The sequence below is a fragment of the Monodon monoceros genome, unplaced genomic scaffold, assembly GCF_005190385.1.
Source record: "Monodon monoceros isolate NGI ecotype Baffin Bay Population unplaced genomic scaffold, NGI_Narwhal_1 Super_Scaffold_1, whole genome shotgun sequence".
In the NCBI taxonomy this organism is placed as follows: domain Eukaryota; kingdom Metazoa; phylum Chordata; class Mammalia; order Artiodactyla; family Monodontidae; genus Monodon; species Monodon monoceros.
The window spans coordinates 67,928,270-67,940,891 of record NW_021703765.1 but is presented as its reverse complement, the minus strand read 5'-3'; the positions used below and the strand labels follow the sequence as shown (position 1 = coordinate 67,940,891).

At 53.7% G+C, this 12,622-nt stretch overlaps 1 protein-coding gene across 1 annotated transcript in view; it reads left to right on the top strand.

Moving 5' to 3' along the window:
• The first annotated feature begins 1,022 nt into the window (after nucleotides 1-1,022).
• MYO18B (myosin XVIIIB) overlaps nucleotides 1,023-12,622 on the top strand; it is a 212,530-nt gene continuing 200,930 nt past the window's right edge. The window contains exons 1-5 of the mRNA XM_029224307.1: nucleotides 1,023-1,857; nucleotides 6,509-6,707; nucleotides 8,846-8,988; nucleotides 9,818-9,918; nucleotides 10,969-11,032. Coding sequence (XP_029080140.1) covers nucleotides 6,677-6,707; nucleotides 8,846-8,988; nucleotides 9,818-9,918; nucleotides 10,969-11,032 — 339 coding nt within the window. The 5' untranslated portion in view covers nucleotides 1,023-1,857; nucleotides 6,509-6,676. The remainder of the gene's footprint in view (nucleotides 1,858-6,508; nucleotides 6,708-8,845; nucleotides 8,989-9,817; nucleotides 9,919-10,968; nucleotides 11,033-12,622) is intronic.

Here is a 12,622-nt window from a genome sequence, read left to right as displayed (position 1 = left end):
CCAGCTTCTCTCCTCAAAGAGTTTGGGGTCACAATTCAGAACCCTCCCTGTAAATAGGCTCCAAGGGGAGGTGACGCTAACCCATTTCTGACATGTCTCAGATCTCTCCAGCTCCTTGGCCTGGCTCAGCAACTCAGAATCAATCTCTCTTCTCCTTTCTTTTCATCTCCTCCCCACCTGCCCCGTCTTCTACCCTCCCCTCCTTCCCTGCTCCTCTTTTTCTCTCTCCCCCCACCCCCGCCCTCTCCTCTCTCTCCCACTGGGTTGTCTACCAGCAACGGTGCTGAAGCCAGATGAGGGAACAGCCGACCTGCCGGCAGGAAGGGTGCGACTGTGCATTGATGCGGACAAAAGCATCACTGAGGTGGATGACGATCACGTCCATCGGGTGAGCCCCCTGCCCCCTCCCGGCCTGCTCTGTACGCTCCTTCCCCACCCCTGGGAGAGATTTCCTTGTGCTGGACTGCACATAATACTTCGGCTTGATGCCCTGGGGGGAATTACAGGGACGATCACCATTGAAGCCATTACTCTGCTGGAGGTATATTGTTAAGGGCTCGTTACTCTGTCCCATGGTGTCCCCTTTATGAGGACATGTTAAGAGATGTGTTTGTCAGGTCTTGGGACTGGGAGTTCTGCTTGATCTGAGAAAGTGATTGTTTTCCTTTTTATGGACATTGCAAATCATGTTACAAAGCATGCTTCCTTTTTCACCCTGCCTGCCAGGGAATTCAGAGCCGGATGAGCAGTTTGCCATTAACCATAGCATAGGTTCCAGTGGCCTACCTTTTGGGCATCAACCTTTTGTTTTTTTGGTTGTTTTGCATAATTTTTGCACTACACCATGAATCTTTCTGCGGATAAGTCGGAGTCTAATGATAGAAGTAAAAGGTCCTATCCTGATCCTTTTCCACCCCTCACAGCCTACTAATTGAGAAGGAGTTTCCTCCAGGAGTTCCATGTGGGCCTCGTTCATCTTCTTCACTCTTTGCTCCTTCTCTGCCCACCCCGGGGCCTCTACTCCCACCAGTGCTGGGAGTTTGCAGAAGGCCAGTGTCCTCAGAAGAAAAACTGACCCATGAAAGAGCTGAGGGTTGACCCAAACACCAGAGCATTAGGCCCCAAAAACTCCCTGAAGCTGGAAAGAATGGTAGGAAGGTTTTTAGAGTGGATGCCCTAAGGAGAGCTGCAGTCATCCCTTGCTTCTAGAAGGGTTTGGGCATATTTCCAAGCGATCAGTGTATGATGGGCTGTGAGAAATGGGGCGGTTAGGGCTTGGCCTCCAGCCTCAGTGTCACAGAGCACACGCAGAGCTCCCTGACAAGACCCGGAAGAGGAGGAAACAGCAGAGGACACTTCCTCTAGAGCACCACCCGTCTTTCGTGTTTGAGGGACAGAAGGTGCTGGAGTCCTGCTGTGTCGTCCTGAGAGCATCCCCCCTCCCAGCGCCACGAGCACAGGGAGGAAGGACCATGCGGGGAGGGGGCGGCTGCACAAAGAGCAAAGGAGAAGAGGTGCCCTTGTTTCATTTGTAGGGTTTCCTCACTCTCTCCAGAGTCCTTGTGTTCTGTTCTGGTCTTTGGCACAGAGCTCTCCAGGGACAGGGTCGCCAGGGCGGTGGGGGGGGTTTGGGGGGGGGGGGGGGCAGGAGGCCAGAGGACACTGTGTGATGGTTCACAGGCCAATCCGCCCGAGCTGGACCAGGCCGAGGACCTGGCCTCCCTGGTCAGTGTCAACGAGTCCAGTGTGCTGAACACGCTTCTGCACCGCCACCGGGCTCGGCTGCTGCACACCTGCGCTGGGCCCGACCTGATCGTCCTTCAGCCCCAGGGACCCACGGCGCCCTCTGCAGCCAAGGTGAGGGGGCACCATGGGGCCAGGGCTGGGGGACTGTGCAAGAGGGGTGGGGTGGAGGGGTCCCTCTGCATCTCAGGGGAGAGCAGGGCAGCCAAGGCCCCCTGCAGATGTGTCTGTGGGCAGCATCCTGCAGACATGGATTCTGGGGCGCCGTGGGCCTTGGGGGGCCTGGGGGCCCCATGAACCCCCCTAGAGGGGGAATGGGTAACTGATAGAAACAGCAGCAGGAGTGCGAGAGAGTGACAATAGGAGAGACGCATTGCCTGTCAGCTGTGTACCAGGCACTGCTGCAAGCGCCTCCGTGCGTGTCTCCATCAGCTCTCGGGCCCACCTGACACCAAAGGGACCGTGACCAGCCCCGTTCCATGGACGAGAAGCTGGGCCAGCTGCCAGACGAGCTGGCCTTAAACGCAGGCTGCCGGCCCCTCTGTGCTCTGAGCCTCATGCTGGACCCGCGGGAGTCCCAGACACCCATGTGAACGGGGAAACAGAAGCCTCGGTTCTGCCTTTATTTACTTTTCCCTGGGCAGTGTAAAATGGCCCGTTTTTTGTTAAGACGACAGTCAAAGCAAAGAAGACCTGTCAGCGCCACCTCGTGGAGAGGTCTGCAGCTACAGCCGAGTCGTTTGCACCCCATCCCCCCTCCATTCACTCAGTGGCTCCCGATTGAGGTATCGATTGAGGGTCCCGTATGCCAGGCTTGGAGGGAGGAGCAGGGAAGAAGGTGGGCAGATAAATCTGCCTTCGTGGAGCTCTCATCCCCTTGGGGGAAGACGGACCCAACGTGACAAAGAGAAACGTGTGGAGGAGACAGCAAGGTGGAGGTCAGGAGGAGCGGGGACGGGTCGTGCCAGGCCTCATGCACGGTCATAGTGACTCCGCTTCTACTCTGAGCATGATGGAGATTTTCAGCAGAGCAGTGATGTGGTCTGACGCTGTAAAAGGACCCTCTTGGCTGCTCAGTGGAGGTTAGATAGAGGCGGACAAAAGTGGAGGCAGGGAGACCCCCCGGAGGTCAAAAGTCTTATCTGTGCTCCATTCTGAGGGCTTGTTGGTGGGAAGGTTCAACACGCCGCAGGTACCTTGGGGAGGTCAGGACACCTCTCTGGCCTGGGTGTCCTCATCTGTCGATGGAGGATGAAAAGCTGCACCTTACCCTTTGGCGTCCTGTGGGACAAAGCCATTCCTAGCCCCCGAATGATGCTGAGTCCATTAAAGAGGGGACAGTGGCCCTGCAACCCCTCCCCGGGGCTTCTCTTCTCCTGGACGCTCCCCCCACCCTTAGGTCACCCTCCAGGCCCCTCCCCAGCCTGGCTGTTCTGGCCAGGGGCTTGGAAGGGCGACGCTGCACTCTCCCCTCCCTTGCCAGGGAGGCTGTGCTTCTGTTACTGCAGCCCAAGGCCCCGAGAGCCTGCTCTGGTTCCTTAGGGGCCCCTGGGAGGGGTGTCTGTCACAGGTCTCTCCGCAAGCCCACTTCTCACGACTGTGACCGTCCTCGATTGCGGCGTCTGCCAGACGGCCTGGGTCAGAGAGCCTAAAAGTGCAGGGATTGGGACCCACCCTGGTAGGAGGAACTTGAGTCCCGTGATCCCCCTAAGCCCCTGTAACCCTGCGGTGGGCGTGGGTCCCCCTCAAGTCACGCCGCCTCCCACACCCACAGCTGCCTTCTGTTTTTGGCTGAGTCTCCTCTGGTTCCTCAGATGGCCACCAGGTGGGAGCAGAGACCTGCGGTGAGGCTGGGACTGAGGCCACCTTGAAGATGGGCTAGGAGCGGTCCAGGCAGGGCTGGGGGCCTCTCTCAGTGGGGGTCTGGGCCGGCTGGGTGGCTGGGAGCTGGGTGCGTGCCTGGGGCTGGCCTCTTTTGGGGTGAGTGTGCTGTGACTGCGTGGGGTGTAGATGGGCACACCTGTGTGCAGAGGCCTCTGCAGCTGTTTGTTGGGTGTGTGTGCCCTTGAGTGTGCCCGTGTGCAAGCATGCAGGGGTAGCTGTGTGTGACTGCGGGGCCTGGGTCTGCAGAATCCTCCCTGTTCCCCTGCAGGCCTGAGAAGGCTGACGATTGGGATAGCCTGGCCCTTGAACTTTATGTTTCCAAAGCGGGAGGTGGCTCTGAGGCTCAGACCTCAGGCCCCTCTGCCCGCTGTGTTCCCTTAGGCTGTGTCCCGCTAGTGTGGAGGCTTGTCCTACTTTGCCGGCTTTGGGGTCCTGCTGAGCCTTTTGATTTGTGTCAGGATGGGGACTCATTGCTGTTCCTGGGGGGTCTCGGGGTAGGAAAGGCCAACAGTGCACTGGGGGTGCTCCTTAGCCCAGGCTGGGGGTTCGGGGAGGGGGAGGGCTGCCACACCAGAGTTTGTGCCCCTGTTCCTGCCAAGCCACTGGGAGGGCGGGCATTAGCCCACTTGTCACCCACTTAGCATCCTGGGCTTCCAAGGTCCTCCTCCAGCCAGGCCCGTTTCTCTGCTCCCTTTGGTGCCTTTCCACTGCCCTCACTACCTCCACCGCCCTCTTCCGTTCTCCCTGAAAACCACGCTAAGCAGACAGTTGTCAAGGTCACAGTGACCTTCGTGCTGCCAAGCCCAGTGGACAATTCTCCGGTCTCCTCTGACTTGACCCTCAGCAGCACTTCAGGGGCTGGTCCTCCCCCCCTCCTGCCATCACTCCCTTCCTTAGCTCCAGGATTCCGCTCTCCTGGTTTTCCGTCTGTCCCGCTGGCCCTCCCTCTCAGCGTCCTTTGCTGGTCCCTGATAGCTCCAAGTCAGGGTGCCCGTCCCTACACCTCTTCTCTCTCCCTCTTTAAACGCCCACTTCCTTGGTGATCTCATCCAAGCTCATGGCTTTAAAATGACTCCCGTTCGGTATAATTTAATTAGTTGGTTTTTTATCATCTGTCTTCTCCCAAATGAAAGCAAGCTCTACAGGCAGGGCTTTTTTGTCTTAAGTCAGATTTATTAAGGTATAATTTAATAAGTATATAAGGTATAATTTAATAAGTATATAAGTATATAAGGTATAATTTAATAAGTATAAGTTAATGTCGCTTTTTTTTTTTTTTTTTTTTTTTTTTTTTGCGGTACGCGGGCCTCTCACCGCTGTGGCCTCTCCCGTTGCGGAGCACAGGCTCCGGACGCACAGGCTCAGTGGCCATGGCTCATGGGCCCAGCCGCTCCGCGGCACGCGGTATCCTCCCGGACCGGGGCACGAACCCGTGTCCCTTGCATCGGCAGGCGGACTCTCAACCACTGCGCCACCAGGGAAGCCCAATGTCACTTTTTTTAGTGTTCACTTCTGTAAGTTTTTGACAAACACGTATAGTTGTGAAACTGTCTCTGCCATCAATTACAGGACAGTTCCCATCACCCCCAAAAGTTCTCCATACCCTTGTGGCCAACCCCTCCCCCATGTCCCACCCTTGGCAGCCACTAATCTGTTCTTTTGTCCCTTTTCCCTAGTTTTGCCTTTTCTGAAAAGTCATATAAATGGAATTGTACAGCATGTAACCTTTGGAATCAGCTTCTTCCACTTATCACAATGCACAGCGCATTTGAGATTCACCCGTATTGTTGCAGCTGTGAGCCGTTAGTTCTTTTATTCTATTGTATTTTATTGCACAGCTTTGTTTATCTGTTCAGAGGGGGACCAGTTGTCCTGATTTCCGTGGGAGGGAATGGCTTTTCTGGGACAAGGGACTTTCGGTGCTAAAACCAGGGTGGTTGGTTATCTTAGTTCTTTAGTTGAGGGACATTTGGGTTGTTTCTAGTTTGTTGATGATTTTGAATACATACTCAGTATAACCAGTGACAGGGTTTTTTGGTGAACACAAATGTTCATTTCTCTTGGGTAAATACCTAGGAGTGGGATTGCTCAGTTGTGTGACGAGTGCACGTATCACTGTAAAAGAGGCTGCCAAGCTCTTCTCCAGAGTGGCTGTATTGTGTAGCATTGTGGGAGAATTCCACTTGCTCTGCATCTTAACCAGAACTTGGTAGGGTGTCAAAAGAATTAAAAACAGGTTTTTTAGCCATCTTAAGAGGTATATAATAATATCTCCTCACGGTTGGCAGAGACTTCCTTTATTCGCCTTGAGTAGTGTTGTGTCCCCAGTGCCTGGGATAGTGCCTGCTACGTAGTAGACACTCAATGAATATATTTTTTTTACTGAGTGAATGAATGTACGGATGGATGAATGAATGAAGTCAAAGGGGCTTCCGGTATCTAAATCTGTTACAGCAAATACATAGCACACGTACTGCCAATTCCCCCATGCCCTATTCTGTTTCCATGGCAGACGTCACTAATCAGTTGAGCCATTTTATCCACCTGTTTCATTTCAGACAGGTACGATCCAGTCCTTTGTGTAGCAAGTGAGATGAGCCCCATGAGCTAATGCAGCTCTAGTTCAAGCCTCTCATTGGCGGAAGAAGAGGCCAGGCTCAGAGCAGGGTCCGAGGCTGCCCAAGGGCTCACAGCGAGCCCGTGGCAGGACTAGATCTCCAGGCTGGGCTCTCCCCAGAGAAATGCACGACGTCTCTGACAAGGCTGGAGTAGGATGGGAGGCATGGACGTGGATCTGGGCTTGAGGCCGGGTTGGAGCTCTGTGGAGTGCTCCCTGGGCCCCGGCTGGGTGGGAAAGCTGATGCCGGCGATCTTCCTGCAGGTGCCCAGGAGCTGCCAGGATGGCCTACCCGCCCACGTTGGCTCCCTGGCCCAGCGGGCGTACTGGGCTCTGCTGAGCCAGCAGAGGGACCAGAGCATCGTGGCCCTGGGCCGCAGCGGTGCTGGCAAGACCACCTGCTGCGAGCAGGTCCTGGAGCACCTGGTGGGGATGGCAGGCAGTGTGGATGGCAGGGTCTCAGGTACGGTGGTCTCCAGGTGACGCGCAGCTGGGACGTTGGGGGCAGTGGCGTGGGGGAAGGGAAGGGAGAGTCGGAGGGGGTGCTGGGCAGCTCTTTCTTATATCCGCTCAGCTAGCGTTCACTGAGCACCTGTGTGCAGACCCTGTGCTAGCTTCCGGGCAGGGCCACCCCTAGTCTGTTGGGTACTTTTGTGTGAATTAGAAACAGCTACTCCTTGCCTAAGACACTCACTGCCATATGTGGAAAAGTCATCGCACATTGACATTGTTAGAACCAAACGCTTGACCGCCGCGTTCTGAGCCATCACCCTAATAAGCATACAGGCCTGTGGCTGATAGAAATGCCGTGCCCTCAGGTGTGGCGTCCCTGTGCAGCGCACAGCCCGCTGGACTGTAAGCATACAGGCCTGTGGCTATCTGACAGAGATGCCGTGCCCTCAGGTGTGGCGTCCCTGTGCGGCGCACAGCCCACCGGACTGTAAGCATACAGGCCTGTGGCTATCTGACAGAGATGCCGTGCCCTCAGGTGTGGCGTCCCTGTGCAGCGCACAGCCCGCTGGACTGTAAGTAAAAAACAAAGGCAAGGAGGCGCTGACAGCCGGAAGGGAGACTCGGCTGCACATCTGTGCCAGACTCCAATGCTCTGCACCACCTGCTGGCCGAGCTGGGGAGGGGAGAGGCGGAGGGAGCGCAGAGAAGGGGCTGGGGGGCTTCCTCGAGGAAATGATGTTTGAGCTGGACATTAAAGAAGGAGTGTCAGCATTGTAAGTCAGCTATACTTCAGTAAAAAAGAGTGTCAATTGGTGATGATAGCTACAGTATTGATGGTGATCGTGGTAAATGCTTGTGCCAGGCTCTATTCCAAGCAGGTCAACTTACTTATTATTTAAAACATCCCCATAAGGTAGACATCATTATTATTTGAATTTTATAGATGAGGCCATTAAAACGCAGGGAGGTTAACCAGCTTGCCCAAGGCCACACAGCTCATACATCCTAGCACCGAGATTCAAACACAGACAGTTTGGCTCCAGAGCTGTTACCCCTGGGCCAGTGTTCTCAATGTATTGTTGCCCCTCTGAGGAGCCTTTTGAATTGTTCTTTCTCCTAATCGTCTCCCACCATGAAAATTTAATGCCGTAGATTCACCATGTATTTGTCTATGCAGTGTGTGTGTATGTGTGTATAGATATACAGACACAGACATATATATATCTGTGTTCTATTCTATACATAAGAAAGGAAAACTGCCCCCATTCTCAAGAATCAGTTTCTGCCCTCTTGGGGGCAGTATTCCCCCTGCTGAGAATATATGGCCCAGGCAGTATTGCTTTTTTAATAATAACAAACATCATAATAACACCACCACATTTGGAGCATGTTCTGAGCACTTTATTAAATCTTTTAGTCTTTGTTGCAACCACGTGAGGTAGGTAAGCACTATTATTACCCCCATCTTATAGATGGGGTATCCGAGGCACAGGGAGGTTAATTAATTCACTCCAGATCAGGTGACTAACAACGGAGAGAGGCCATATTCAAGCTTGTTTAACCATTGTACTATCCTGCTTCTCCACTGGGGTTATTCCAATGCTTTATTGATCACCTGTTCTGCACGTGGCCCAGGTTAGAGCCCTGTTAGGAGCTGGGGATACAGCAGGGAGAGGCACCAGTCTTGGCCCTCCCAGAATGTAGTTCTGCTGAAAGTGTGTGTTAGGGGAGTGGGAGTCAGGCTAGGCTGTATCCAGGTGCCTAGCACATAGTGGGTGCTCGTGTGCGGGGACTGCAGGGCTTTTTGAGCCTGCTGTGATGGAGTGTTCACTGAGAGCAGGTCCAAGAATGTTAATACCCTGCCCTCCTCCTAGAGTCCACCAGGCCCAGGAGGCCCTAGGGCAGCCCTTATCACTCAGATCGTACCAATCCTAGGTGTGTGTATCTCCCCTTCTGGGCTCACTCTTGCTCCCCCCGTGCCCCTACTTGCAGCACAGGACCGGCACAGCAGTGGAAGAGGTGTGGCTTAGAGCTGAGGTGGGGGAGTGGAGGTGGCCCCGCTGGGGCCTGGGGCCGGCTTGGGGTCCTGTGAGAGGTGGGGATGGCAGCACCCGGGCCACGGCTGATGCCCTGTCCGTGCTCCACCAGTGGAGAAGATTCGAGCCACCTTCACTGTCCTCCGGGCCTTTGGCTCTGTGTCCACCGGCCATAGCCGCTGTGCCACCCGGTTCTCCATGGTGATGTCACTGGACTTCAACGCCACAGGCCGAGTCACGGCCGCCCAGCTCCAGGTGAGGCTTCTGGGTGGGAGGGAGAGGGGGTTCTTCGGGGCTGCAGTAGCCTCAGCCCCACTCAGCAGGGCCCACGCCTCCAGCTGGAACCCTGGAATGTCTAAATGGTCATCGCTCCCCAGGCCAAAGCCAGCTCCTCCCCACCTCGCTCAGTGCCCAGGCATCTCCTCCCCGAGCATGCCGGCTCGTCTGTGCCTCGGAGTATCACAGGGATGAAATATTCACGAGTAGATACATAATTCAGTCACTCATTAGCTGGGTCTTAAAAGCGTAAGCCGAAATTAAACAGACGCTCGCTGGCCTGCTGCGGCAGCCCGTGTGTGACAGGCACATGGCCTGTTTGTTCCTCTCTCTGAAATCACTCGGCCCCCCCCCTTCCCCCCCCCCCCCCCCGCAAACATTCTGTTTGAACAGAAAATAGGATTAGGTTATTAGAAGGGTTGTTTGTATGTGGAGCTGGGAGAATATCCAGACTCGCTGGTGCCCGATAAATCCCTTTCTGTCCCGGCCCTGAAAGTCTACCGTGCATCACCATGTGGGTCAAGTTATTAAGGGCTTCGGTTGCATACGAGTGTGTTGGAGGGCGGCTGTGGGTTAATTGTTAGTACCCTTGGATTTCTTCATTGGAATGAGCCTGTTGCATGCGTTGATTCCCTGCCTGGACTCTGAATCAGTGAGACAAAGGTCTGGCATGTTTTGATTTGGAGGCGTCCAGCCAAGTTGGGGCCTTAGGTGCTGCCTCGAAGAGTGGGCCTGGGGGTTGGTGGGGGTGTGCAGGCAGCCTAGCGCGGCCTCGTGCTGACCGGGCGCCTGTCCTCTCCCCTGGCAGACGATGCTGTTGGAGAAGAGCCACGTGGCCCGGCAGCTGGAAGGGGAAGGCAATTTCGAGGTTTTCTCCCAGATGCTAGCCGGATTGGACCTGGATCTCAGGTGAGCGACTGGGCTGAGCAGGGACGGCCAAGGGCAGTGAGACAAAGGGCCCCCACTCTCCAAGGCCCCAGCCCTACCTCTGCCTAGAGCTGAGAGGTAGTAGAGCCCAGTGGTTAGGAATCTGGCCTCTGATTCCAGCTGCCTGGTATTGCTCCTGGGCTGGGTGAACCTGGCCAGGTGTCACCTGCTCTGAACCTCCGTTTCTTCCTTTGTAAAGTGGAAATAGTACCTTGACTGACCTTACAGGATTAAGTGAGATAATTCACATATGGCTCTTTATACACGCTGGGGGGTGGGTGGAGGCTGTCTGCTGTGACGGTGACATTTCGGTACAGGTTCTGACAGCAGCGTGGGAGGTGGGCAAGAAACAGCAGACCCCAAATCTTCCAGAAGCTCCTAAACTCTGTGAGAGCCTTGGGTGCACCTGAGGTAGCTCAGGGCGAGGAGGCACCAGGTGGAACAGCAGAGAAGCCAGAAGACTCATCTGGGAGGGCCTTCTGGGGGAGGTGGCCCAGGGAGTCATCCCTGCCCCTCGCTGACTCCTGGGAATTCTTGGACATGTGGCTCCCTGTCTCTGAGCCTTGGTTTCCTCATCTGTTGAATGAATGAGTAAGGTTCTATCTAGTGAAGCTCCAGGGAGTGCTCACCCCAGGCGAGGGGGGATAATTTTCAATTTCCCTCTGCGTCCCCCATCATTTGTCTCCTGCCTTCCACCCCCGTCTGAAGGGCAGGCCCAACCTGTCCTGAGCCTCCTCGCTAAGGCCAGAGGGGCACCTTACCCTTTGGAGAGAGGGCAGATTAGAGAGGAAACTCCCAGTTTTCAGAGCAGGGTAACAGAGGAGTAAGGAAGCTTTTGGAAGGCCTTCACTTAAGAAGGGCCCAGTGAGGGCAGCAAGTGAGGAATATTCAGGAGGTAGGGCCAGGGCCTGAGGCAGACGCTGGGGCCGCCTGGGGCACTGTGTGGAGCCCCATGCCGTGGTGACCACCTGCCCTCCAGGCCACTGGGGTGGGTGGGTCCTCCCTTACTTCTGGTCCGTTCTCTGTTTCCAGGACAGAACTGTACCTGCACCAGCTGGCAGACAGCAGCTCCTTTGGCATGGGCGTGTGGCCTAAGGTAAAGAGGAGGTCCTTCTGGGTGTGAGTGGGTGTCTGTGTCCCCATGGCCAAGATGGGAGGGTCCCCTGTGTGACTCGTCCCTCTGTCACTGGGGTGAGTAGTTGGCAAGAGCTGGTCATGTGGGGGAGGCAGGGTTGCCTTTATGGGGCCTGGGCTTGTCAGGGAAATGAGTCTTGTGCAAATAAAGGGAACTAGGAGGTGGTTTGTTAGAGGTAAGGGCGCGGTCTCCAGGACAGGCTATCTGGGTTCAAACCCCGGCTCTGACACTTGCTGGATATGGACCCTAGCCTCTGAATGTCTGTGTCCTCTTCGGTATAATAACAATAGTAGTGGTATCTGCCTCATGGACCTGTTGTCAGGATTAAATGAAACGATGTGCAGAAAGCAGCTAGCCCTGGGCTTGGATTACATCAGTCAGTGGCAGTTTTCTTAGGAAATATTGTTGATGATTAATGTGGCTTCCTGGAAGATGGGCCCTGTGAGTAGGGCCTTGAGAGGTGGTATTCAGTTGTTTAAAAAAGCACATTGTTCATTTGTTTATTCTTTTATTTTTTTATATTTTAAAAATAGTTTTGAGTCACCCACCCCCACCCCCACTCCTACCATCACCCTCTGTGCCAGGCCTGTGCTGAGTGCTGGGATTATGGTCCTCATCCCTGAATTTTCACCCTATCAAGAGAGAAAGACTTGGGAATTAATGCAATCATGTGGGATAAGAGAAATGCCAGAGTTTGTACAACATTCTGTACACCAGAGGATAGATGAAAGCTACTTGGCCTCAGTCAGGGAAGGCTTCTTAGCCAAGGGGACATCTGACCTGGGTTTTGAAGGATGAGTAGGAGTTTACCAGGCAGAGGGGAGTGAATCATTTCTACTCTGAAGCACTTTTCCAAACATACATGTCGGGGAAACAAATGGCGCTGGAATAATTTGGTATCGTCATGCAAAAAAAAAGAACTTCAGTCCACAAATTCACACCATGTACAAAAATTGACCAAATAAAATGGATCATAGACCTTAATGTAAAACTTAAAATCATAAAATTTCTAGAAGAAGATAGGAGGAAAATTTCTGTAACTTTGGATCGGGCAAAGGCTTCATAGATATGACCCCAAAAGCACAGTCCATGAGAGAACAAATTGATGAATCGCACTTTGTTGAAATTAAGAACTTCTGCGCTTTGAGTGTCACTGTTAATATGAAAATACAAGCCACAGACTGGGAGAAAATACTTGCAAATCACATATCTGATAAAGTCTTTGAATCCAGAATTTATAAATGACTCTCAGAACTCATAAATAACCCAACAAAAAAGATGGGCAAAAGATTTCAGCATAGACTTCCCCAAAGAAGGTACTTAGATGGCATGTTGAAAGTATGTTAAACCTCCTTAGTCATTAAAGAAATTGAAACTCGAACCACGGTGAAATACTACTACACAATTACTGGAGTGTCTACACTTGAAAAGATTGATCATACCAATGCTGGTGAGAATGTGGGGTAACTGGAACTGTCACACCCTGCTGATGGGAGTGGAAAATAGTGCGCCACGTTGGAAAACGGTCTCTTACAAAGTTAAACATACACC